This window comes from Pavona decussata, unplaced genomic scaffold (assembly GCF_977016875.1).
Source record: "Pavona decussata unplaced genomic scaffold, jaPavDecu1.1 SCAFFOLD_143, whole genome shotgun sequence".
Classification (NCBI taxonomy): domain Eukaryota; kingdom Metazoa; phylum Cnidaria; class Anthozoa; order Scleractinia; family Agariciidae; genus Pavona; species Pavona decussata.
In genome coordinates this window covers 3,321,439-3,348,544 of record NW_028145556.1, presented here as the reverse complement: position 1 = coordinate 3,348,544, position 27,106 = coordinate 3,321,439, and the positions used below count along the sequence as shown (strand labels likewise).

General features: G+C 40.2%; 2 protein-coding genes across 3 annotated transcripts in view; both read right to left on the bottom strand.

Annotated features, from left to right (window-relative positions):
- Positions 1-1,523: 1,523 nt before the first annotated feature.
- On the bottom strand, positions 1,524-3,579 carry LOC146466626 (uncharacterized). The gene is made up of 2 exons (XM_085127201.1): positions 3,353-3,579; positions 1,524-2,636 (listed from the first exon to the last, which is right to left on the bottom strand). Exons 1-2 carry the CDS (start codon positions 3,490-3,492, stop codon positions 1,880-1,882), a joined length of 897 nt encoding a protein of 298 aa, XP_084983327.1. The 5' UTR covers positions 3,493-3,579; the 3' UTR covers positions 1,524-1,879.
- Positions 3,580-6,239: 2,660 nt separating this feature from the next.
- Positions 6,240-27,106, bottom strand: part of LOC146466625 (DNA polymerase zeta catalytic subunit-like) — a 42,967-nt gene continuing 22,100 nt past the window's right edge. For both annotated transcript variants that reach the window (XM_085127170.1, XM_085127171.1), the window contains exons 17-34: positions 26,543-26,741; positions 25,329-25,795; positions 24,359-24,619; positions 23,799-23,881; positions 23,147-23,308; positions 22,456-22,513; positions 21,235-21,314; positions 19,282-19,351; positions 18,649-18,756; positions 17,766-17,875; positions 14,453-14,567; positions 13,421-13,558; positions 10,943-11,133; positions 9,787-9,894; positions 8,858-8,977; positions 7,967-8,033; positions 7,158-7,319; positions 6,240-6,827 (exon numbers count right to left, since the gene is read on the bottom strand). In XM_085127170.1, coding sequence (XP_084983296.1) covers positions 6,687-6,827; positions 7,158-7,319; positions 7,967-8,033; positions 8,858-8,977; positions 9,787-9,894; positions 10,943-11,133; positions 13,421-13,558; positions 14,453-14,567; positions 17,766-17,875; positions 18,649-18,756; positions 19,282-19,351; positions 21,235-21,314; positions 22,456-22,513; positions 23,147-23,308; positions 23,799-23,881; positions 24,359-24,619; positions 25,329-25,795; positions 26,543-26,741 — 2,640 coding nt within the window. In that variant the 3' untranslated portion in view covers positions 6,240-6,686. The remainder of the gene's footprint in view (positions 6,828-7,157; positions 7,320-7,966; positions 8,034-8,857; positions 8,978-9,786; positions 9,895-10,942; positions 11,134-13,420; positions 13,559-14,452; positions 14,568-17,765; positions 17,876-18,648; positions 18,757-19,281; positions 19,352-21,234; positions 21,315-22,455; positions 22,514-23,146; positions 23,309-23,798; positions 23,882-24,358; positions 24,620-25,328; positions 25,796-26,542; positions 26,742-27,106) is intronic.

Sequence of the window (27,106 nt, the reverse complement as noted above, 5' to 3'; positions counted from 1 at the left end):
TGTGCACAGAAAAATATGTAAAGCTTGTCAAGAAAAACCTGTTGTGTGCCACCAGCCTTACAATGAAATTAAATTATAGTCAGTAGTTGAAACAATCTGTGGTGAACAAAAAAAGTTTAAATGTGTAGTTCCAGAAAATATCCATACCCCCACCACGGAGGGAATTTCAAATAGGACCCCCCCACCCCCCAGGATTTTCCATTTTCGAGGTATTTTTTTAACCCCCCCACCCCTTCGGAAATTCCTCAAATTCAGAATACACCCCCACCCCCCTCTGGAAAAGTTTTATTTCAAAAGAACGCCTCAAAAATCAGGTTGATGTGAACATTTCAGAAATATCAAGAACTGTCTACACGAGGAGAAAATATGCGTTATCGAAGAGCGCGCGCGCTGTTCAATTTCACCGGTAGAGTTTGCCAAAAAGCTCTTGATACTGAAATAATTGTTGTGTTTTATATTTAACTGTGGTCATTGACATCAACCTTTACCATTAGCTTTGCTGAAGATTTTAAATCTAAATTGTTGGAGTAAGTCCGGCAATGCAAAAATGTGTTTTCATTTAATTTGCATATGTCATGTGATATTTACGTTCCTATGCAAATTTGTAGGAGATCAAAAGGATTATCGCTTTTAGTTCTACTCAATCAATATTTCTTATGGTAATCATTCAGTCTAGTTATTTTAGTCAATAGTTTTCCTTTTGAATCGGAATAGCTTGGACAAAATAAGCATTAGCAAGGCAGGGAGACAAATTGACCTTCAGATCGTAACTTAAAACCGCAGACGAAATGGAGCCGCAAAACGAAATTAGCATGTTCACGTTCTTATGCAAATTTTGTATGAGATCAATAACGCTTTAAAAGAATGTTGAATTGGCTCTATTTTGCTGAATTTTGGCATGGAAATTAAGTTAATAGTTTTGGACTTTGAGTTAAAATAATTTGGACAAAATAAGTTTTAACACGGGTCAGTTTTGACAAACTGATTAATTGACCCCGGGAATTGACCTTTGCCCGTAACTTAATTTATACAAAAATAACAAACAAATATTTCAATGTTTTATGTAAAATTGGGGCTTTCACTTTATCGCCATACAAAAATTTCCCTTTTAAACATTGGTACAAATTTAATTGTAGCCAGTGAACAACATTTTTCTACGCAAGAAAGTTTCACAAACAAGTCACGCAACGCAGACAAAGATTTCTTGTCTCACTTGGACTACTTCGCTTACAAAGGCTTTTCGGAGAAAGGAAACAAGTTTTTAATGTAACAAGGGTTTCTTTAAAGCAGTTAAACAAAGTTACGTCTTCAAGAAAGAGCCACGAAGTAGCTAAGTTGGTAAGTTACAATTTTGAACAACTATGTCTGACATGAACGTGAAGTTGACCCTCTGGAAACTTATCCAACCATTCACCCCTCCCCCCCCTCTGGAATTTCCTGGGCCATTGACCCCCCCACCCCTCTGGAATTTCCAATTCCCTCCGTGGTGGGGGTATGGATATTTTCTGGAACCACACAATGCTTGCATGAAGCCCTGACATGCTCATACTTGTCAATAAATTGATATTGTTGTCATATTTTTCACTGACATAATTTATCATTTCCAGGATACAAACCTCTCCTCAATAGACAAGTGGTGTGTTTTGCACCAATTTAGTTCAGTCTTAACAACAGAAAATAGGAAGCCCCAGTAATGTACTATGTGTAATTACATTTACATCCATATGGATCAAAACATTTACAAACTGTCAAGCAACAAATTTAAAAGGTCATCTCAATTCCACTATTAAATTTCTAAGACAAACTAGTCTACATTCCTTTCATAACTCTGTAAACGATCTTTTAATATACACTATACTGTTACACTTGAACACTGTCATCACCTAGTAGCAATCTTTTCTTCCCCTAAAGAAGACAAAAGCTGGTCCCTATATTCCATAATCTCTTCATAATGTCCCGATGAAGACAATACATCATTATTTCTCTTAGCTTCACGGTGAAACTCAGGAGTCTTCAACTCATACCACCTAGGTTTAGGACCTCGTATTCTCTCTAGTTCATCTATGCATTTCCTTCTAAGAAGTCTTTCTTCCTCCAGTCGCAACCTGTCCAGACGTAATCTGGCCAAGTCTTCTTGATATGGTGTTGCTAAAGCACTTAGAGTTCTCGAGGACAGCATTTGATTCTCTGCATTTCTAAAAACCGATAGATCGAAATTTCTTATGGGTGTTTTTCTCATATTTTCAGTTGGATCACTTGTGATATTTCCTTCCATAGATGACTTCAAAACAGCAGCCTTTATAGGCTTCTTACGGGCAAGTTTCTCAATATCGACTGGTGGGCTTGTTGTACGATGAACTGGATTCATAAACCAACTGTCTGAGTTACCACTTCTGTTAAGAAATTCATCATTAGCACTGTGTTTACTGTGCAGTCTTAAGAGTTCCTCATCAGGACCATCATCAAATTCCGACAAATCCAAAGCTAAATCATCCTGATCAAACTCTTCATCAAACTCTTCGTGAAAGTCTTGAAAGCTCACTGATTGCCGTGAAGGAGTCCTGCTGTTCTTCTGTGATGTTCCTGTGGTGGATATTGTCATCTCTGAATTGGTTCGGTAATTTTGTGGTTTCAGTCTGCAAGATAAACAACACAACAAAAATATCGTCTTCCATTCCTTTACTGACTTTTGTGACGTTTACTATACGTGGTTTGCAACCAATCCCCAGAGATCCAAAAGACAATGGTGTGGCAGTCATGATGGGTGACAGAACCTTTTGTTTTGTCATCCAATATGGCTATCATGCCAGTGTTTTTTTGGATCTCCATGGATTGGTTGCAAGCCACCTATAATCTTCAAGACATTTGTATCTTATCTAAGTCTGCAACTTGTCACTACTGTAGTAGGAGCCAAACGGGTGCTGCAGGTGCACAAATGAACTACAGCCGAACAGGAGCAATAAAAACAGCTATTAACGATTCCCAAGCGAAAAAAAACAAATTCTGATCCCAGACAATAATCTTGGAACACATTCATGTTCCCTAAACACTTGTTTATACGTAAACCATAAACCATAGGCTGTGGGTACAACTACATGCAAATATTGTACATTAATACAAATGTAAAATGAGGCATTTCCTTACTCCTTTCAAATTTCAGCGTCATATGGATAAACTCAGGCTTCGAATTTAGAAAAGCCCAGGCTTAATGCATACCGGTGAAATCTCTGCTTGGTTTAAATTGACATCAGGCCTGGCTAAAATACTTTGGGCCATAAAAACGATGAAATGACTTAAACAGTCCTTTTTTTCAGGAATTGATCAGCGTAAACAAACTTTTTTACGGTTTCACCTCACAGGTGTTTGTCGACCTCTCAGAATAAAATCTTCGTCAGGATTGCGCTTTCTCGTTCCTCTAGACGGCAAAGGTCGCAAATTGTAAAGTGAGTCTTTTTCCAAAGATTTCTTCTTTGCCATGCTGCTGATAAACATTTTGCTTCGATCCTAAAACGTTGGAAATCGATGGCTGAAAAAGACTGAGGATTCTTCAAGCACAGCAACAAACTTGAAAGCTTTCGTTCGCTTAGCAACCAAGCTATGGAACCAGGCTGTATCGTGTGGAAAAAAGGCTTGGTTGCAGTTCACCGCGATCACCTATAGGTGGTTTTCACCTCACACATCGTCACGCAAGTGAAAAAATAAAATCCTCAACCATTCAATAGATAAAGTCAAGAAATTGATAGGTTGTAGAAGAGTGATACATAAACAACGTGTGAAAGCCACAGGGCTGTGCCATATCTCCTAATCGAGTTATTCGAGAAAATGTACCACGCAAAATAACAGAGTTTAGTATGGGACGCCATGTTGGTGCCCCGTCTGATGGGCACCAACATGGCGGCCGGAAACCAGCAAAAACATCTGGAGTTTACCTTGGCTATTTCAAAGCCTTTCTTCTCTCTGCTGAACTTTCACACATTGACATTTACGCTTCTATTACATGTTAGCTGATCAGACCTAAAAAAAACACGAGGCGAATCCATGTTTTCATGTACGTGACATGTTTAGAGCAGCAATCCTTCTGTCACGCACTGCGCAAAAATCTAAAATTCAAACTGCTCTATTTTCAAAACAAAGAATGCTATCCTGCTGAAAACAAGCAAGCCGATGGAAATTTAGATTTTCTTATATGTGATGAAGATAAAAACCCAAAATTGTGTTTAGTTATGAATTTCAGTTTTTTATGACGTCATGTGAAAACCAAGAATACTTCGGAGAGTAAAATAAGGTCGTAATAGGCAAAAAAAACCAATCGGTTTCAGCCATGTTTGTGTCTTACTGTTCAGAAATATAAGCGAGTGTGTTCAACAGTAAACGAAAGCATGGAGCAGTATGACTGAAGAAAAATCTATCAAAGATGGCGGATGGTCTTGTGATGTAAACACATGCGCAATCCCAGGCCCCAGTCGTTTTTCGTTTTTATCAACAACAACAACAATCTTTATTCGTGCCCAGAAATTTTACAGTGTTACATTAATACAAGAAAGAAAAATTACTAAAGAAGAGGGCACAGCCACTTAGAAAACTTTAAGGACAATCCCTGAAAAGGGCTTTTTAGTGTGGATACGAGAAAACGAAACGAAAATTCTGGTGTGGATGAATATATTTTGCTTCGTTTTCGCCGAGATGAAAACGGACACTCTTGAAAACACATTAGTGTGGGTGTGGCCAAAACTGGGAAGAGGGGGGGGGGGGGGGGGTACTCCCATATATGAGCAGGAGCCATAATCAGGGATCCCTGATTATGGCTCCTGATATGAGCTATATAGGTATGTGACGCTGTAAAGGGTATGGTTTTAAGCGAGTTTACTCTCGAATAGGGCATAGAAATCAGAGAATTTTGGCCTAAAATAGGGTATTATTTTCTGCGAAACTAATCAGTTGCTTGAAGAATTTAGTCTGAGAAAAGTTTCCCGGTAAATGACGTTTAAAAATCGGAAATAGGTCTAGGAAAGGGTAGGTATTTTCGGTGTTTACTCAAGAATAGGGTTGCAAAATAAAGATTAACATGGTCCAGTATAGGTTAAGGTTCTCAGAGTCCCAGCAGCACACCCCCAGCTAAAAATTATGCGAGTACCCCCCCGGGGGCATAAATCTCTTCAATGTTATGGAATTCTGAATTAGGTACCGTAATTTGTTTTCCTCGACTAACTGTGCGCTCTCAATACGTTAATATACAACGCTCACTTTTCCCGTTTTTCCTTAATACTGCTCTACTGACCGTCTAAGTTGGACTTGACTTGCATTCTCACTGATGTTGGTAACTAGTGGAATGAGCAAACCTAGTTTCGGCCGTTCTATTTATAATTTGTAACAACCATTTCACATGGACGCCTTCGCACCTTGCTTTCTGGAAATGAGTTGAAAAACAATTAACACAGTACCCTTCAATTGGAGATCTGTTCTACCCCACATTATCTTTTCCCTGAAGCTAACAGTATAGTTTGGTTTGTTTTTGCGTTTGGTTTATCACAGACCCAGAGAACAAGAGCACTTCGGGGTGTGACCGATAGCAACTTTGCTGTCAAACTTTTGATCTTAACTTTCAAATTGAAATCCGTAATGTAATCTCCTTTAAATCAGTCTCTCTTAAATTCATTTATAGAGAACATTCTGACAGATTTTTGCGCAACCCATGAAAAACCATGCAATGAAGACCAACATGAGCTCTTCACCCGACGCCATCGCAGGTTTGCTACCTTTTGACTGATACCTCGAAGAGACAATAATTTCTGAAATAATGCAGAAACAAGTATCGCTTTTAAGTGTACCCCCTCTCATTTATACGGTTAATTTAGACGTAGGCTTGATTTCCGCTGCTCACTTGGGTCCGGTTTTCCTTTCTCTTCGGATTACGCGCGGGCTCATTTCCCGAACAACGGCTGGTAATCGAGCCGAATTTCGACGTCACCAATCTCGTACCCAGAGTCCTCAGGCTCTTTGGCCAGCGGTATGCCGCCAGGGAAGACTCTGGGGAACGGGAATTTTATTACCGCAGAATTTCTGCGGTAAAACAATACAAACTGTTGCGGGGCAGCCATTCAAAAAAATTAAATTTTTTCGAGTTCCTCAGAGTCTCTACTTGCGACTACCCGCTGACCAAAAAGCCAGAGGACTCTGGGTGCGAGATTGCGACGTCACAAGTTTGCTTGCATACAACATACTGACAACTCTTCGATACGTATAGTTTTAAGACAATATTTATTTCTCTCTGACGTATATTTTTCAAATGTGCGGTACATTTATAGACTTTGATAATACGAAATTTATAGTCTTGCTTCTATTACATACAAGACAGATTAAATTATGATTCATCCTGTTGTTTTTTTGTTCTTTTCTCCTTGCATCGTATCAATAACCTAACGCTTGACTTTCCTGTACTTTAGTATTAGATCAGCAACAATAAGTATTTTGCACTTTAAAGTTTAGTGGATCATAGTTCTTGTATTAGAAAGTTTGAAAATGACACCGAGGCAAAGACCGGCATGCAGCTGTATATTCATTTGTTTAGTTTTCATTATTATTGTCGTCACTTTTTATCTAAGTGACAATGTATTTAGTACAGAGAACTTATTGAGGACACATATCGCATTGGAATTGAAGTCTTCATCAGCATCATCCATGCTGTGTTACAAGCTGTCCAGAATCGTCGTGAGATGTTGAGATGACTTGATATCACGTGTGCACTGTGCGAGCTTGTAAAACACCGGACAATCCAACGACACACAACACAACTTGTTGTCACGTGATCCACAGCAGCCGTAACAGATCTGAAGAGAAAAGGAAAAATGTTACAAGGCGAGAAAGTTACGTGATTTTGACGTCACAACACAACTTCATGTCACGTGATCCAAAGCAGCCGAAACAGATCTGAAGAGGAAAACAAAAAATGTTACAAAACGCACAAGTCACGTGATTATGACGTGATAACGCAACTTCATGTCACGTGATCCAAAGCAGCCGAAACAGAGCTGAAAAGGAAAACAAAAAATCTCACAAAACGCACAAGTCACGTGATTACAACATCATAACGCATCTTTCACAGAAGCTGAAACAAATCTGAAGAGAAAATGTTACCAAATGTACAAATCACAGCTTACCTCTGCTAGGTGTTGGTGAGTCCTTTCCCAGCCACGCATGCGATTCATGAGTGTAACAGCTGACAGCTGAGGGCTGGCTCGACAGTTGGTACAGAGATCCGTGGGTGTAAGTTCTTGGCAAACTGGACACGTCATTGTAGAGAAGTACTGGGAAATGGTGCCCTGCCGGGTGAGTGGACAGACTATCAAAAAGAATCAACGAAATTCCCAGATGTCTGTAACGACACAAGGAAGGACTTCTCAAAAGCTCTCAACTGAACGGTCACTTTGAGGATTGTACTATACGCTAACAGGTTCAAAAGTTAGAACCACCTAGTACAACAATATAAACAGCACCACAGGAAAGTACTGCTCAGTAAAATTTAAGATTTACACCTTAAGGATTTCACCTTGCACAGACTTAAAAGTTAGAACCACCTTGTACAGCATAATAAACAGCACCACAGGAAAGTACTGCTAAGAAGCTTTCATTTGAATGGTCACACTTTAGGATCTCATCCACAGACTAAAAAGTAAGAAACGCATTGAATGACACAACATTTAACAAAGAGGGAAACGACTCTACAATTGGGTAAACGGAGACCAAACACACAAAACAAGCCTATTCGTAATCAGACTTCAGTTCGAGTTCCCCACAGCGTTTCGGGCGCGGGTCAATAAAATTATCACCTCAGACTTTGCCTACAAATATACGTAATGGAGGAAAAGGACGCCATCTTCTCCAGGTTCTTTTTGTTAAGTTTCACGAAAATCGATTGCTCACTGGATTTCGGGCGCATGCAAGCGCTATCTCCTCAAGAAACACAAACCTTTTTCCTGTTTCCTGCATCTGTCGGCATTTGGGCCACACGAACAATACGCGGGAGCTCTGCGTACCTGTAAAAAAAATGGTAAATCAGAGCGAGTGTAACTACAGCCTTACAAATGATGACAGAACAAGTGTGTGTTTACTTTGTTAAATGACTTGAGGTGGTCAGGGCTAATCTCGTACCCAGATCTCCCACGGGTCAGGCGAACCCACTGAGAGATCTGGGTACGAGATTAGGTGAGGGCAGTATTTATGACGTGGGAGCACCACTCGCTCACACTCTTTCGCTGGAAGAACCAAAGGAAAGCTTGGTGTCTACAGTAGCAAACTACAGAACACAGTCCAATTGGCGACCAACAAAAAATATGCTGTATCTGCGAAGTGGTCATTTTGCGGATTTTGGTATTTAATTGTTGCGATTCTTGTTGAGTGATCGGGATGTAAAAGTTCAGTCATTTCATAATAACAAATGGAGTTCATAGACACAAACAAGCAAATACAAAATAAGACAGAAACGACTGCAACAACTTAAGTTCAAAAGCATACTGGACGGCTTATAAACTGTATCGAAGTACTGTCAGGTATCGCCACATTCTGGAACTGACAACATTCACGTAACGCTTTCGATTGAAGACCAAACATTTTTTTTAAGACTACGAGTAGGCCCTTATTTTTCTTAGGGATAGTAAAGAGTGCAAAACACGCGAGCACGCGAAAATTGCACCCCTCGCCTGGGCGCGCGCGATGAGACGCGACGAGAGGGGAAAGAGAAGAAGCGGAGCAAAAGGAAATCGTCAAGCAGCGCAAACTTGAAACGTGAAAAAAATTAACACCATTCTGTAATTCGGTAAATAATTGTCCCAGCCTAGGATATGGAGTGGAGTGTACTTACCATGTGAACACGTCCAAGCCAATAAGAGAGAAGACGCGATTGAGCGGCGGCAAGATCTGTTTAGTGATGTAATAAGAGGCGTTCAGGCGGAGGCCGGGGTCTTGGAGAACTTCATGGGGTCTGGGAACGAAAGAGAAGTCATTGTCAGTAAACTACAAACAATTTGTCTAGAGCATGGGACACAGGAGATCACCACGCCCAACTTATTCCCAGAGAAAATACCCGACTGATGTTAAATATGTGACCTTCCTAACAAAGGCCGGAAGTTCCAGTACTGAGCTACTGGGAAAATCATGGCGAGCTTTGCACCAGAGGCTTTGCCATTTACGAGTCTCGGATGTTATTCGAACCCATAACTTTGCTCCAACCAATGAGCTACTGGGAGCTGAGACCCATGGCGAGCTTGGCCATTTACAAGACCTAGACAGTATTCAAACCCATTCTGATTGGTCGAATTTCGTGACGCACACTGCCTGATTCAAACCCACGTACTTCTGCACACAGCTGTGATTCTCTAGCCACTGAGCTAGTAGGAGGCAATAACAATGTTACTCCACATACCACACCAGATGCTTACGTCTGAAAACCTGTACTCAGGACGCATGTGTAACAAATGGCCCGCTGGGAAAGCGGAGAATTAACTCAGTGTGAATTTAAGCGCTGGAAGGAAACCAATTGATTTCCTACTGAGCATTCTCCTCGTAAAAAATGTCCGCACGAGACAAAGAAAAACATTTTGACCGTGGTAGAATTCGAAACCATGACTCCCAGAATTTAATCATTGATGCTCTACCGACTGAGCTACAAGGCCAGATGGGAGCTTGTCACGCATCAACACGCGACGGAAAGCGTGCTAGAATCCTGTACAAACACTAACTTTAAATGCAGAAATAAGAAAGTATCAAACAGGTTCTGCTCTGTTTACTGACCGCCTCACAAGCTGGATCAAAGGTAAGCCCGGACTGCCATACACCACAACATACGGGACTCTTTCGCCAACCCTGGGCTCTGATCTACGGTCTTCTTTGAGCATGCGTCTACAAAACAACACAAATTAGTAACCCTCAAAGTTGCGAACACTATGAGAAGATAAAAGGAGCTTTTTATGTTGGAATTTTGTGAAAATTTTATACTAGATTCCAGTTTGTAAAACTGTACATCGCAACGCCCTTAGACTTCGAGTAACTGAGTCCATTTAGTTATGTCATTCCACAAAAGCACGAGTTAAGCGTAGGACGCATGTGCTTGTATGTTCGTCCGAAATATAGCTTAGGTCGCGTTCGATTGATCGTATTCCGGAATAAAAAAAAAGAGGAATGGCGGTTAGATTTATCTTTCAAGTAAATTTCGGAACACATTTGAGTTTAAAAGCCATTTTGTACTCCAGTAACAACAAAAACCTCCTGTGAGGGGTTACTTGTCATGTTATTCCTATTCCGGAATAGGGTCAATCGAACGCACCCTTAGTCCCGGTTCAGACGCCGTACTTCACATGAACTGAATCGAATTCGAATTTAGACCGACCCAAATTATTAATCCCGGCTGAATTGATTCAGAGGCCAAACTTAATTCAACCGAAGTGAATGCACTGAAGCATATTATGACTGAAGAAAATTGCGGATTTGTTATAATTTATACATTTGATTCGGCTCATGTAAAGTACGGCGTCTGAATCAAAGCCCGTCCACAGCCGTTATTCCCGGCTGAGCCAGGCCAGGCGGGAAAAAGTGCTGAGCCGATCCGAATTAGATCGGCTGATTCGGCTCATGTGAAGTGCGGCGTTTGAACCGGGCCTTAGTTTAGTTATGCAGCGAACTTATTGCTGAAAAACAAAGAACCAACTGCTCTGAAATATGGTTCTTTAATAGACATAGAAAACCCTATGAGCAGAGCCTTTCTTGTGTCTGGACTGAGGCTTTGCTAAAGTAGTAATTGTGGGACTATTCTGGTATATCACCCAATTACTTTATACTGTGAGAAGTTGATCGTTCATGAGGGCCGGGGATTGATTAGGAGTTTTATTCCTCGCGATGTATAATAAGAGTCATAAAATTTTAACTCTCATCAGTCTCCTCTCAGCCTAACCTCGTTAGCTCTAGAGCTGGCACGCATGCGCCTGGCTTGTAGTTCTTCATGCCGCGGTATTCTTTTGCAAACGTGAAGTCCTGGAGACTAGCTCGTCCTTCCATTAGCTTTGTGCATTGCCGCTGAACATACTTCTTCACCAAAGACAGGTCACGTGCCTCGAACACAATTCGCAGAGATTTTTCAAGGATCTGAGGTCAAAGAAAGAAAAATCGACAAAAATCCAAAATCCCGTTAGAGCCACGAATTCATCACAGCTTTAAGATCTGAAATGTTTCTCTTCAACTACAATTTCCAGAAAAGCGAGAGGATAAAGCTGAATGTAAACTGGCGTTTGATGTGCGGTGATAGCTGGTTTGGCCAGAGAAATACCATCTTCAGTTTGTGTGGTTGACTGTGCTTTCAAATGCCTGTGTCGTTCCTCAAAATAGCCCTTCTAAAGGCGGTTTTTTTTTAAAACAAAAAATAATTTAATTCAATCAGAATTCTTTCCTACGACATCTTGACTTGTAATTTAAGCTCCAAAAACTGAACAATCTCGCATGTAGACTTAAGGTTCCAGTTTGAGTACATTTGCGACTCCGTTTCAACGAGAATTAGGTTCACTTGCGATGACCTGAGTCCACAATGATTCAGCTCAACTTCATATACAAGAAGACGACGTTTTTTAACATTTGACCACCATCGCAAGACAATAACAAAACTGGAAACAATTACACTTATTTCTTTAACGATAATTGTAATAAACGTATTATTATCAAGCTGGTCAGTATCACTATTGATTTCTCTGGCATATGTGCACCCGTAAGGTTTGCTCATGAGTCCGACTACAAGGGAACTAAAGGCTGGTTTCCATATGATCGCGGATCGCAGATCGCAGATCGCAATAAGGTCTGCGATCGTCTGCGATCATATGGAAACACTTCTGCGATCGTCTGCGATCCTGCGATCGTGATCGCAGACGATCGCAGAAGATAGAACCATGTTCTATCTAAAGGCTGGTTTCCATATAATCGCAGTCGATCGCAGACGATCGCAGATCGCAAACAATCGCAAACGATCGCAAAATAGGCTGTTTCCATATAATTGCAACGATCGCAGAGCCGACCGTAGCCATACGTTTTGGTGCGCGGAAATGTCAAATATACACGCGCGTGTAGGCTGAAAAGCAAACAACATCGCGAACGTGGAAGAGCAGAAATTTTACCGCAAGCAAATTTACTTCTTCTTTTTGTCATGAAGCGAGTCGTCGTCAGCTCTAAAACCGTCGAAAACATCGGTTTTGGATTCGATAACGACCGTACGCAGTTCTTATGTTGCGAAATTTGGCCTCCGCTTCCCCGGCCGATAAATAAAAATTTCTGCCCGATTTTGTCCCAACAGTTGGCCTTTTTGTTCTTGTCTTTAAAATCTTTTCTGCTGCGATTGTAAACACATTCATAACGAGCAACTTCCTCCATAAATTCCTCGAAATGACAACAAAATGATTGTTGCTACATAGACCGTTCCTACCATCAAACACACGAGCGTTGAATCGTGGGAGAGAACCCGAAATATTATGGGATGCGTTTCGATCGCGGATCGCCAAAATTTAGATTTCATATGATCGCACAATGGCAATTGATCGCATGGGATCGCAGACGATCGCAGGAGATAGAACATGGTTCTATCTTCTGCGATCGTCTGCGATCACGATCGCAGGATCGCAGACGATCGCAGAAGTATGTTTCCATATGATCGCAGACGATCGCAGACCTTATTGCGATCTGCGATCTGCGATCCGCGATCATATGGAGACCAGCCTTTATGTTCTATCTTCTGCGATCGTCTGCGATCGTCTGCGATCATAATCGCAGGATCGCAGACGATCGCAGAAGTATGTTTCCATATGATCGCAGACGATCGCAGACCTTATTGCGATCTGCGATCTGTGATCCGCGATCATATGGAAACCAGCCTTAAAGTGACGACGACGGCGACGACAACGCCTTAAACAATAGATTTAATGAGCAAAAACAATCGCTCTGCACGTGCGCTTTAAATTTTGGTACATTTCTTTGCCGTCTTCTGCAAAACAACAACGTGAAATGACCATATTCAAGGTTTTGTAGAGAACGTCAACACACGACGATGAATTTTTTATTTTCCTTCTTAACTTGAACGCTACTGCAACCAATTTGGTTCCTGGGTAGTTCGCCGTTTCTGTAGAAGTTGAACGAGTTGAAATAATCGCGAAGCAGCACAAATGAAGTAAAGTTATCTTTTCAGGTGAAGTTTTCGTTGGCGTTGTCGTCGTCGCTGCTTAAGTTCCCAATTATTTTTGTACAAATTTACACAGTGGTGCTTTCTCAAGGGAGAAAGAGAGAGGATCCTAGGAACAAGATTGAGTGGCAGGGAGATTATGTGGTATCCTAACATGAAATATTTGCCAGATATTAGATGGCCGTTTCATGGCCGACGTTTTCAACTGACACAAACCTTTGCCACTGCAGGGCAGGAATCTCTCCGCACAGTCTCAATACCTTTCGCATCAAACACTGGCTCCTTCTGATCCAAAGTCTCGTACATGTAACCTACATAGCGCTTCTTAGTTTGCAACACACACGGCAGATAAACCTGAAAAGAGCGTCATTACAATTAACGCTTAGCGTAGAGTGCATGGTCAACACTGTTGACATTTTCTAGTTTTAATTTGAAAGGAAGATATAACCATCCCAGCAACGAAATTTTTAAATTTTCCTTACAAATGGCAAACAGCCTAATTAGGCCTAGTTTCATCTAATTGGCTTAAACACGCTGCACGATTTTTTTTTTTTTACCAATCATTTATTAAGGTTAGAAGACAATTATTTAAGGATCAATCGTCGCGCTCAAGTTGAAGTTTGAAATCGCGTGTGTAAAGTAGCGGCAATTTCAGCTCCATTTATTTATTTTATTTTATTAGCTTCGCCTATTACAAGATACAGAAAAATAAAGGAATAAGTATATGCTGAAACAAGGAATAATAAATGCTAAATCAGGCAGGAATACCGCAACAGCGGTAAGCCAATTATAGTGATCCCAGAGTTTAAATATGGCGATTAAAAACAACAACGAAGATGGAAAGACACATTACGTGAAACTATATATTGCTGCGATATCGCAAGGTTTTCCAACGCGTCCATTTTTTAGAAAATGTACAAAGATATGGCGCTGAAATCACAGCTGGTTTACACTTGCGAATTGAAGTGGCACATGAGCCAACCTAACAATAAGATGGCTTTTTTTAGGCGAAGTTAAAATTGAGCCATAGGCTGGTAAGCGGTTCACTTGAAGAAATGCGGGGGCACCCGTTGGATATTCCAGGGAGTGCTGCTTTGCCTGTGATGACTTTAATGTATCTTTGTTGATTTTCTATCCGATTGTCACCTTAATTATTTTCTTATGAGCAAACGTAAAACCTATTTATGGCACATATTTGAAAACTTTTAGACAGTTGTTGTACGTTTACTCATCTTTCATGATTCATACCTTCTCAAACTTGAGTTTGACTGGTTTTGGGTTCATCGCTGTTACAGTATCAACAATATCTTTGCCGATACTGAACGCCTGCTCTTTTGTTGCACCCTTCAGCAATACGAACAAGCTGAAAGAAACAATTCATGTCTCGTCAGGTTACAAAGCCGCACTTGTAATATCTTCTCATATTAAACATAGAATTTGCCGCCAGAAATCGAAAGGTGAATTTTGCTGAACCTCAAATGCCCAAAACTAAAGCGACCAAAATCGGAGCTAGGCAAAGTAGTCCCTTTAGAAAACATGAAAATGGCCGCTTACGAGAGGTTTTCATAACAACAGTTGAGTAACATAACATTGGCCGTACGCGCGAGACGAGTTATGCGTCTTTAAAGAAAAAATAGAATCTCAAAAAGATTGAATTGGTCGCTCTGATAAAAATAAAGGCTCTTAAATAGGACCACCCGTATGTTACAACTGAAAGTTGGTCACCGTTTAGCGCTTAAGTGGGATTAAAGGGGTTTACGTTACAAAAAAAAAAAAAAAAGAACGAGAACGTTTCCTCTTAAGGTTTCGAACCCTTTGAATGTTTCAAACAAAGACAGACAGATAGAACGGCCCGAAATCTGCAGATTTACAGAGCGAGTATTGATTTGGTACTATTTTTATTTAGTATTTCAGTATAAATTAACGAAGACCGATCCAAAACTCCCAAGTTCACCATGTACAAAATTACAGTGGGCGGTATTCTACTTCTACCACTTGTCAACGATCATGTCCTTTCCTACTGGAAGTTTGCGAATAAAATGGCGACTAGCCTGCCCGCGCTAAATCCTCTCGCATCAGCTAACCTATAATAGAGAGCTTGCTCGCAGGCTAAATGGCGACAGAATATTGAAACTTAAGATATATCAAAGGATTTCTATTCCGAGAGCTCAATAAATTTCTATAAATATCCAGAAAAATTGAACTGGATTTGGAGAAAGAATTCTTGTTCATTATCAAAAAGCGGCACCTTTAAGGGATTTTTCCAAATCCGCGAAACAAGCGTATTAAAAGTCGGTGATAATTAATTAAAAAGATGAAATAGAAAAAGAAAACAAAATATTTAAGGTGTTTAATTCATGGATGAAGTAAAAGCACTGTTCCACGGTGTTTCGTGGCAAGCTTGTTATCAAATTGGCATTCTTCAAAGATTCTACTGAATTGATATCTATGGGCTTCCCGGCTGCCGGGATTGATTCATCAAACATTGTCTCATTAACTCCTATTTCAAACACAATCAACAAGGGAAATGTTTTCGAAACTTGAAAGAAATTGTTATCATGATTCATCATAACTTGACTTCACGACAGCATGCAATGTTGCGTGCAAAATTTGTATTCAAGCATCTACATTACCGTTTTAAAGAATACTTTATCAATCAAGAAACAGATTGGCAATACCACACAGTAATGCGATTAATTTTACCCCACCATCAAAATCGCTCCATTTATGGCCGATCAGATATACATCGAGAGCCGATCGTAAGACTAATATCGCGATTTTTTTTTAGCCCTCAAAAAAGTCACGCTACCTTAACGCCATGGTATGATAAGATGTTATGAAGCTTCAGGAAGTTTTCTTTCAAAACACAAGAGTTCTTTGACGTGTATGATTATCAGGTCACAAAAACAACACATGCTAAACAGTCTAGAAGTGCTATTATGTTTCCTCGTAGTAGAGATCAAACAGACATGACATCGAACGTACACACGGTTATGGTGAAGTCTCAGAAGCATCTCTAGTGAACAGTAAGCCCTTTCACGTAATTAGCACTTGGAAAAACATGGCGAGAATTTATACAGCGTGTCGATGAAAATCTGATAAATAATAAACAATAACCATTATTTATCCTCGACAAATAATTTTCCGTACGAATCAATTATTGAAAAATGTTGCTAATCAAACTTGCGAGCTCTAGATGTAAAAGGAGGGGTATGATCAATTTGAGCTTTTTTCTTATATTTGGGTCCGAGAATTTTCCAAGGGCTAAACAGACCAAACAGACGAAGATATGGGAAATTGAAAACACGAATGTCCATTTTCCAGCAAACCTACTCTTCTAAAATTGATCGGTAGACTCTTTTACAAAGCACCTTATGGGTTCCCTGTGTTAGAATAGCACCGGCAACAATTTCTCGATTTCTGATACAAACCGATCATTTTGCCCCCCAGTAATGAAGTTGAAAACAGTTTGCATCTCTGTTAAATTAAAATAATAATAAATAAACCTTTGGCATCCACTCAGTTGGTCAGAAAAAGAGACCGCTTGAAACCGTAAGATGGTCACTTGGGAAAGATTCTATTCACAGCGTTTGACAGACTTCTGCTAGGATGGATAAATTTGAATTGGTCAGTGACCAGGCTTGCCTTCCTAGTACAGTGAAGAAAGGGACGGAAGAATATTTGACAAAGCTACACAAAGCTTGGCCTAGCTCCCCTCCTCGATTTTTCTTAGCACCGTAAGGGCTTTCAAGCAAATTAGCTGCCATTTTATGGGAAGATTGAACAATTTCCTTGGGCTACAAAAATTCATTATAACGATGTTCCATGATGTTTATCAAGTTTGTCTGTCCTCATATCAAGAATCCCGCGGCTTTTGGGATGGAGCAAAGATTTGTTACATCGTTCCTAACTTAATATACGGCTGTATGTGTGAAGAAAGATCCACCACTCCAATCTTCAATAATCAGTTAGTAATAATAAGTAACAAGTAATTTATTTATCCACGTAGACACACAAAAAGTTAAAATAATTAACATATTACGTTAAATAAGATCTTAATAACTACGGCAAAGCGGATTCCTTCGGATTTTCCAGCTGTAGTTTCTTATTACTTCAATCCGCATTTTGGTGTAAATGGCGATAAGTCTTTGTTAAACGGCGACAGGAAAGATAACGCCTCAAAACAGCAGGATTTAATGAGAAAAAACAATCGCTCTACACGTGCGTTTTAACTTTTGGTACATTTTTTTGCCGTTGTCTGCGAAAAAAAAGAAAAGAAATAGCCAAATTCAAGGTTCTGTGGACAACGTCAGAAGACGACATTTTTCATTTTCTTTTATAACTTGAACGACACTTTTAACAATTTAGATCCTGGGTAGTTCGCCGTTTTTGTACAAGTTGAACGAGTTGAAATAATCGCGAAGTAGCACAAATAATATGAACCGTGGTCCCTAATGTTAGACTCTCTGTGACTCCGTACACACCACGCTCGATTCGCGCGCGGTTCCCAAGTCCTTCCACACGACACGCGCTACGCGGCGGCACCAAGTTTTCAATTTACCTGTCAGTGTCCCCGTACACGACACGCGCGCCCCAGCGTGGAGTGTTGTTCACAAGATTTATGGCTCGTTCTAGGGTCTCGCGCGCTTTTCGCACGATGCTGTCACCAATCTACAGATAGAAACAAATCGTTTGTTAACAAAAATTTCCATTACACTTTACCGCAAAAATGAAATCAATAAAAGTAAGTGCTGTCATTTTGCAGTGAGACCCACTGGATCCAAAAGAACACGAAAAGCAAGGCTATTTTTGTCTGGAAAGGAATCGCAAGCACGCACTCCTCGCCAAGTCATTTAGCTCCAAAGAGCACATTCATTTTGAGGTCGAGAGTTCAAGAGTATTCCGTATTTAGAATTTCCGCTCTTTTCAGCTGGAAGTTGGTGAAAACAAACTCGTAGACTTTCTAAAAGCCACTTAGAATATTATTACTCTTCCTCCCGGAAAGACCCACTTCTCTCTAACTAAAGATTCTTGTGAGCTCTTAGGTGTCGTGAAGTGGAGGTTCTATAACTAAAATGTCAAATTTGTGCAGGTGCTCAAAAAGAACAAAGGAAAGCAGCTTCCCATACGCTGGTGTTGGTTTCTTTCTGAAGGGCGAAATATGGCAAGTCTAAGGCGGTTTTTCGCAGTGTCGTTAAGCCCAAATCAATCATGGGAGATGTAAACAGCGCAATGAGCCAATCAGTGCCAAGCGCGGGAAACCCGTGCGAACAAGTCACGATTGGTTTTCGTCTTGTTTTTCATTGGTTGAGAATGAATCACAAAACGAAGTAAAGCAACCAAAACATTTACTAAATTACTTTCGACACTCAAATGAAAAAACAAACAAACAAACAAACAAACAAACTCGTTAATACGACCAACAATGCTTCTTTTCTGCTCACCTCAACACACGGCATTCTGCCGGAGAAATGCGCTGACGTATACCCAAACGTTACATTTGCGATAAGCTTCAAACCCAGTTGACGAGCGTCCAACATTCGACCGAGAGACTGGAAAAGAGAAACAGCATGAGCTAACGAACACAAGATGAATTCCTGAGGTGTGACCATTCAAAGGAAAGCTTCTGTGCAGTACTTTCCTATGGTGCCGTTTATTATGCTGTACAAGGTGGTTCTAAATTTTGAGTCTGTAAATGAAATCGTAATGTGTGACCATTGAAATGAAAGCTTCTGTGCAGCTCTTTCCTGTGGGGCTGTTTATTATGCTGTATGCAACATGGTTCTACTTTTGAGTATGTGGATGAAATCCTAAAGTGTGACCATTCAAATAAAAGCTACTACTGAGCAGTAATTTACTGTGGTGCTGTTTATTATGCTGTACAAGGTGGTTCTAACTTTTGAGTCTGTGGATGAAATCCTAAAGTGTGACCATTCAAATAAAAGCTACTGATCAATACTTTTCTTTGGTGTTGAGTAAAAAGCGGTTCTAATTTTTGGCTGCGGATAAAAGTTTGCCTCAGTGTATTGGGAAGAAGAAGTAGATCATATTTTGGAAAATCAATAAAAAGCTCTTACTTTGTCAGCTTTCCATCTCTTCATCGAAGTCTTCACCATGATCCGCGTCTGAAGAATGTCGTCCAACATACTAATGAAAAAAGTCACTCCAAAGTCAAGTTAACATCGGAATTCTCCTTACTTTAAAGCAAATATTTCAATCATTTTCCTTGGGTGAATTTGGTTCACAACCGCTGTTCATTTTCAACTTGCAAGTTACGCAGGCTGGCTTGTTTTAAGGCCCGTTTAAACGGTTTCAACATTTGATCACCATTCGTCAAACAAAAGTTGAACGGTTGTTGGATAAATGTTGGATGAACGGAATGTTCAAACGGTTCCAACTCAATTCAACATTTTCAAGAACAAAGAAAATGTTGAATCGATGTTGAATGAAATGAAAGTTTAAACCAATTTAAATTTGATTTAACACGCTTTCAATAACCTTTCAACATTTTTACACTTTCAACAATATTGAACGACCTGTTCAAGCGCCCCCGACATTTTGTTAAAAAAAAAGTGTTGAACGCATGTTGAAGGAATGTTGAAACCGTTTAAACGGGCCTTTACAGCGCAACGCAAAAAAAGTGTAATATATATTAATTAATTTCCATGTTGCTCGCGAGGTTGACTTGGAATTAAACTGAAGAGTTTCCTCCAGAAAACCGTTCTCGTGTTCGTTAATGAACGTGTACTTAGTTGGTTTCTGTTCTGGCAACCACCCTTGAATTCCGTTTGTTGGTTGAGGTCATGAAAGTCGCACTCTCACCACTCGGACTGCAAACCCAGGTGGCGAATTCTGTCTTGCACTGATATCATATCAGGAACGTTATTCTGGCTGCCAGAAACGTTTTGAGGTTTATGTAACAACAATAAAAAACGAGTCATTATTTTTCTAACAGACGTATGTTGCAATACGTTTTGCAAACAAAATAGTAATAATAATTGCCCCCGCAGGGCACCCTAGGATTCCCCGCGTGTATACATATAAGGAATTTCAAAATGTAAGAAAGTAAGTACTGTAAGTATATTTGTTAGTATGCGAAAAAAAATCTCGATTTGATCAAACTAGGCGCGCACGGTGGTCTCGGGTAATATTTCAGCAAGCGCGCAAGGCGCTGTCATTCTGCAACCACAAGGTCTTCGAGCAGCGTTTGACGGTCTTGCGAGCAAGAGTTTGCGTTTCGTCGGCCTCTAGCAGCATTTCGAGTTCTTTCTAGCAGTGTTTCAAGGTCTTGCAACCACGAGTTCGCATTTCGCCATCATTAGCAGCATTTCAACCACGAGTTCGCGTTTTGCCATCTTCTAGCAGAGTGGCAAGGTCTTGCAACCACGAAGTCACGTTTCGCCATCTTCTGCATCTTTAGCAGCCTTTCAAACCACGCGTTCACATAATTATAGATACAATACGTTGCTGTTTCACAAAACAAAACTGTATGACTGTAATAGATTTCAATGTCAAATTTAAAGAGAAATATGCTAACCAGTTACATGGATGTTAACCTCAATAAATATTCAAACGTTTCTTTTTTAACATTCGTATGCACAGTATTTATATCCAGTAAAACCATATACAGGTGTTAAACAGATCTTCAAAAGCAGGGGGCAGCTCTAGTGAAAACTATTACTAGTAATAATAATAGTTAACGTTTAAAGTTTCTTTATATTTTACTGAAGGCATATATTTTACTCAACGCTTGTTCTCAGTTTTATCAATATAATATTTTCTTGTGTATTTACATACTGTGTAAATAAGTCGTTTTGCTCTTCAGTTCATGGGCTACACTGGCCGCCCGACGAACTTGTTCGACAATTGCATTTATACGTTTTACGCTGCATCATAATAATTACATAACAATTAACTTTATTTGAGTATTTAGCACTGGAGTGCTAATTGGGGAGGATGTAAATCAGTGAAATCAATATACAAATTGAACATAACATTTGTTAAAAATCAAATGCTTTAAAGCCATTTACCTGGGTAGGATACCCTTTCTGACGCTGGGTTTCACAAACGCCACGCCATTCGGAGAGATATGAATGTCTCCTTCTAGCTTCTAAAATTTGAGACAAAAAAAACGCTTATGAATAAAGATGTTTACGGTGTCTGTGGGATTCTTGTAGAGGAATATAGGAGGCAGAAAGAAGACATTCTTTAGCGGCTCTAAAGCCAGCGACACACTTGGCGATTTTATACGCCGATTGCCGCGATCGGCGAAAATCGCCGGGTGTGCCCGGTGCAGCGATTGCGATTTTCGCCAATCGCCGCGATCGGCGTATAAAATCGCCGATATCTGACATGTCAGATATCGGCGATTGAATTCGCCAAGTGTGCCTGTTCCCGCGATCGCCAGAAAAGCTAACCCATCAGGTTGGGCGATTTTATCACATGACTTTTCAAAACTGCCACATCGCCGCGATCGGCGAAAAAAATCGCCAAGTGTGTCCGCATCAATCGGTGGCCAAAATGCGATTTACGCCGGCGATCAAAGTCGCCGCGATCGGCGTATAAAATCGCCAGGTGTGTCGCTGGCTTAAGGAACGTTTACTTAAAAAATAAAAGGTTTAAGGGATGACTATTGATGGTGCAGCCCTCGCTGGATTTCAAAGAAATTTTGATTCAGATTAATTTCAGACAATCAGAGGTTTTACCTTGATCTGGGTTCAAGGTTTTCGTGGTGGAAACTCGCCGCGTGGTAAACGAATATTTTGTTTCATCACGTTACGGCAAGGGAGGCGTAAGACAGAAAGAACAAACAATATCGTACCGTCAGAGAATTATGTTATGCGTCAAAAAAGTAGAACATGAAGATGAAATTCTTATATATAACTAACAGACTTGCTATCGCCTGCATGGTGCACTATGCTTTTAGATGGCTGTGTCGACCAAAAGGCTTTTAAATTAAAAGCACTCAAAATGTGAACGTGATGTAATTATTTTTCCTTGTTCACCGATCAAGGAAATGATACCATGAGTGAGGTAACTCCTCAGTCTGAAATCCCGGTTGATTAAACAGTAAAAAACTTCATTAGTCGAAATGCAGACCAGTGGATAAAATGATCCACTTTTATATAGGTTTGCCATCAGATAAAGGTACTTAGTCTTTAGAACAAACAGGAACTGCGTTTCATACTCTCGTTTCATACTCAACGGCCAGTAAGCAATAACAAAAAAACGCAGCGAAGCACAGAATCTACCTTGAGAAGACTTGGTGGGACACAGAGGGACGTTGCACCAAATTTGAATTCGCCATACCTGCAAATAATAATAATAATAATAATAATAATAATAATAATAATAATAATAATAATAATAATAGAGCGATGCCAGGCGTGGGACATAGCTAAAAGTTAACAAAGCTTTACACAGGCAATGCAGAAAATAAGGGTTCAAATCCCGTTGAATCCATTGCCAATTTTTCAGCCTCTTTTTCCAGGGAAGATCATTCACTTCATACAGTCATTTATTTCGGAGCTTCAAAACTCATTAATAATTCATAAGCCCATTGACCTATCAAATGGTCAATAAAACATCACGTGCAGTGGTTTTAAAACCCGATAAAACCTCCTCCTTATTAGTATGCGGTGTTTAATGTTTTTCTCGGATGCTAATTTCCAACGTTCACAAAAGCATCATTGTTATGAACTCTCTTGACACACGCTTTTCCAGGAATGCTTTCGAAGCCGTTCAAAAAACTCGCAGCACGTGTTTTATCGGGTCTAAAACCACTCGGCTGCGCCTCGTGGTTTTAAATCCCGGTAAAACACTGCTGCTCATGTTTTAAACATTACATAAACTAATCAAAGATTATCAATTTTAAATTTCACGTTTTCAAAAGTAAACAAACGAGGAAAACGTGTGTTCTTTCTTAATGGACTAGTGACTTACTCTGACAGGCAACTGACTCGCCCCAGGCAAGTGGAGAAGCAGTAGTTGTAGGCAATAACCATAGATGGGTACAGAGACTGGAAATCCAGAACCAGGACTGGATCGCTGTAGAATCGGGACTCCGGTTCCATCACCAGAGGAATGGTCTCTGGAGCTCGCATTCTTTAAAAAGAGGATAAAAATGTATATGACAGGTACTGCTTTGTTTCCAAGCTAATTTTATTTAGTTGATTTATCCAGAAAAATACATATACATGGTGCCAAGCGCGGGAACTGCGTACAAGTAGGTCACTATTGGTTTTGGTTTGACTCCTGATCGGTCGAGAAAGTGGCGCGAATTTTTTGAACCAATCAAAGAGTGTAGTAAGGAAAAATCAAATAGAACAGAATAGAATAACTTTTTTTGCTCGTGTGCTCAGTTGCATGACTTATCGTAAATAATAAATAAAGTAGTACAAGGTCGAAGCAAAGATCAAATTCCTCTCTGAAACCGATTTAACGGTTCACCAAGGACAAAAAGCCAGCAAAAGAATGACTACCAATGCATCAAGCAACAAGGAGGGTTGAAAAATCGCCACAAGTTTCGAAAAGCGTCAAAAGGACGCTTGTTTAGTAAATCAATCTGTAAGTACGCACACTGTAAAACACTTACGCTCCTCGTTGCTCCACACTTGGAGACACTGGGATGTAGTTCATCGGTTTTGCGATCCTCAGCATCATGGATTCAACGCGATACTACAAAAGAAAACAAAAATATATACTGTAGACATACTCCCCTTAACGTCCACAGCCTTGAGTTTTCAACGTAGGACAAACGCTGTTGGGCGCAGTGGACAGTTTGGAGTGCTGTCTAACGTTGCGCAAGTCCTTTCACGGGGCACTTTCTCGCGTGTAATCATGATGCAGTTTCTCGCGCATTCGCATGTGGTACCTGTAATGGTGTTTTACACAAATTACGCAGAGTTGTGAAAATGTGTAAATATCTTACTTCAAACTGATACAAATCCTATACAAATCGGTGCCTTCTCTTTTTCAAGCGATCTTGCCTCATAGGAAACCGTGTCATTGGACAAAAAACCCCATTCTTTTAAAGACGTGACCTCGAAAGCCACAGTACCACCACCGAAACATTAAAGGTGTTTACATAATTGAAGTGAAAAGCCAAGATTACAGTGTGCTCTAAAAGTATTCAGACATTTCTTTATCAGATACCTGCGATCCACGAGATATGACAGAGAAGAACAATATCCCAAAAAGCCTTGCGAGCTCACTGGTCCGACCAATGAAATCCACAGACTCTAGAATCCTGACATTACCACGGCAACGTGTGACGTAATGATCGACTGTCCTCCATCGGTTAAGGGAAGTTCGATGATCCCACCAATCAGACAGCGTGCGAAATGTGAACAGAGGAATGCGCTCATGAAGAACATGAAACGCTACATTCTCAAATGAGTAGCTATTCAACGCCACCTATAAAATAGAAAGCCTTTGAATAAGAAGCATTGTCAAGCAATACTGGGGAAGTTTAGAGAGACATAAATTTTTGAGATTGTTTGTAGCGCTGAAGCAGTTTCAAATGTACTGAGGCTTAAAGAGATTTTATTCGTTTTCCTTTACGATGTAGTTGAGGCGTGTTTTATCGCTTGATAAACCGTGTCGTTCTTTTATTAGTTTCCTTGGACATCGAACTTTAAAGTATCCATCCTAGTCAAGACCATTTCTATTCCCTGTTTCTGTTACGTAAAATAAAAGGTAAGCGACAATGTCGTAAGCCTTTGCCACAAGTCCAACTCACCGGTTCCTGAAATTACCGACACATTTACGTTTCATCTAATGCACGCATCAGCATATAAAAAAAGTCAACTTGACTTAATATTACATAACTAAATATTACACAGTATACACACAAAGTAGGTTTGGTGACATGGGAAGCCTGAATTTGAAGCCGGGGACTTACAAGGTCCAGGCTGCTCCTAACTTAGGATATGACACAAAACGGAGTGACAAGAGGCCAAATTTACCATACGAGCTAATTACAAGGAAGGACGATACAATGATTACATCAGTTACAAAATGGAATGTTTTTGACACAAACTTGAATAAAACCATGAAATGTTGGTTTCAAACAGTAAAAGACAGAATAAAATCACTAGATGTTCACCTGGTTTTCAGACCTTACCTCATGCCTCATGAGCCTCCAGACATTCAAAATTATCCGTCCAGCGATTTTAATCTCCGAGGTATGCGCAGCGCCCCATCGGTCCTTCTCAGCGTCCATGTTGCTGCCAGAAGACGAACCCTTAACACGTGCAAGGCGGGTACAAAGGTCAATTTCAAAGATCAACGCCCTCTCAAGAAGAAATCCCCAAGAAAGCATCTGCACTTCATAACCGATCAAAATATCAGGGTCCCATTTGTGGATGATGCCGAGCAAAGCTGAAAAGAGGTCTTTTTCTTCAGCCACATACAGGACATCGTAATTTGTAACTCCTGTTCGGCACAGCAGAGGTCTGGAGTGGCCAACACGGGTGTTTTGCGATGTGTTTGTCATTGATACGTTGCTAGTTGATGTCGAAGCTACGGCGTCTTTGTTAGGAGACTGTCTTGTGGAATTTTCGCTGTTAGAAAGACTGCTTTCTTTGTTCTCTACAAAGAAAACAATTACCAGATGATTAAACCGTACGGAAACTACGAAGGCGTCGCTGATGATATTTTTGTCAGAGAAGTGGTTGCTGTATTGCCTTTGGGCCTAGAGTTGTTTGTTTACCCAGTTTTTTTATTTATTATTTATTTATTTATTTATTTATTTATTTACTTACTTATTACCTTGCGAGAGCCTTTACATCGCCCTTATTTTACAGTAGGACTGAGACGTAAAACACCTCTGAACTTATGAGGATACCACATTCTTATTTGAAAACTGGTCATTACTCTACTGACGACTTCGACTGAATTTTGCAATGTACAAACCTTATTCCAAAATGGCTTCCAAACAAAAGAATATTAAAATATTCTTTTTTTTTTTAAATATTCTTTTGTTTTTTGTACCTCGTTCAAGATAAAATATTTTTTTGATTTTTGATCTTAAAAACGAGGCAAGAAGGGCTAATTTGAATACCAACAGAAGAATATTAAAATGGTAGCCATTTTGGAATACGGTGTATATAGAGTGTTTTCACATGACGTTACGGCGGCCATGTTGGTGTCCCAAACTAAACCTCTGGGAATTAAACTCTAATTTTACGCAAATACTTTCTTTTGTTTCAGTAAACCAATATGGCCGGTAGTCACGTGAATGAAAACGCTCTATAGAACAATTGACACAACCAATCGTGTGTGGGATTCATAGAGTTTGGACAGTATTTCCCCTCTGGTTTGTTGCTAAAACATTACCTGTTGCTGAGGAAGTAATCTTGGCAGATTCTGAATCCACACATATGATGCCCGTGACTTTGTTATTTCCATCAGGTAGAGGGCTGTCTGTTTGAATGTAGTAGAATATCGCGCAGATTGGGTCAAACTCGGGGTCTGGCCTCACGTCACGTCTTGTTCTTACATGAAGCTCTAAACTGAACAGCGTTAAGTGCTGGACCTAAAAATTTATAAAGTACAATGAGCCGAGGTCACACCACGCAGGAAAACGACAGGCAAAGTATCAGCTAAAAACGTTAAAGAAAAATACGGGAGAAATTTAAAATGTGCTATTTTTGGGGGGACAAAAGGATCGACCGCTGGAGTCATCTCTGCAAAGGAGATTGCGCATGTCATTTTTACTACATACTGCTGACGCGGTATTTTTTAACTGCTGCATCGTCTTTTCAAGGAGATAGTCACTAGACGGATTTAACAGAGACAACATGGTTTTATATAGTTAAGGAACAGGGATGGCGCAGTGGTGAGAGCACTCGCCTCCCACCAATGTGGCCCGGGTTGGATTTTTTTCTTTACTCGGCGTCA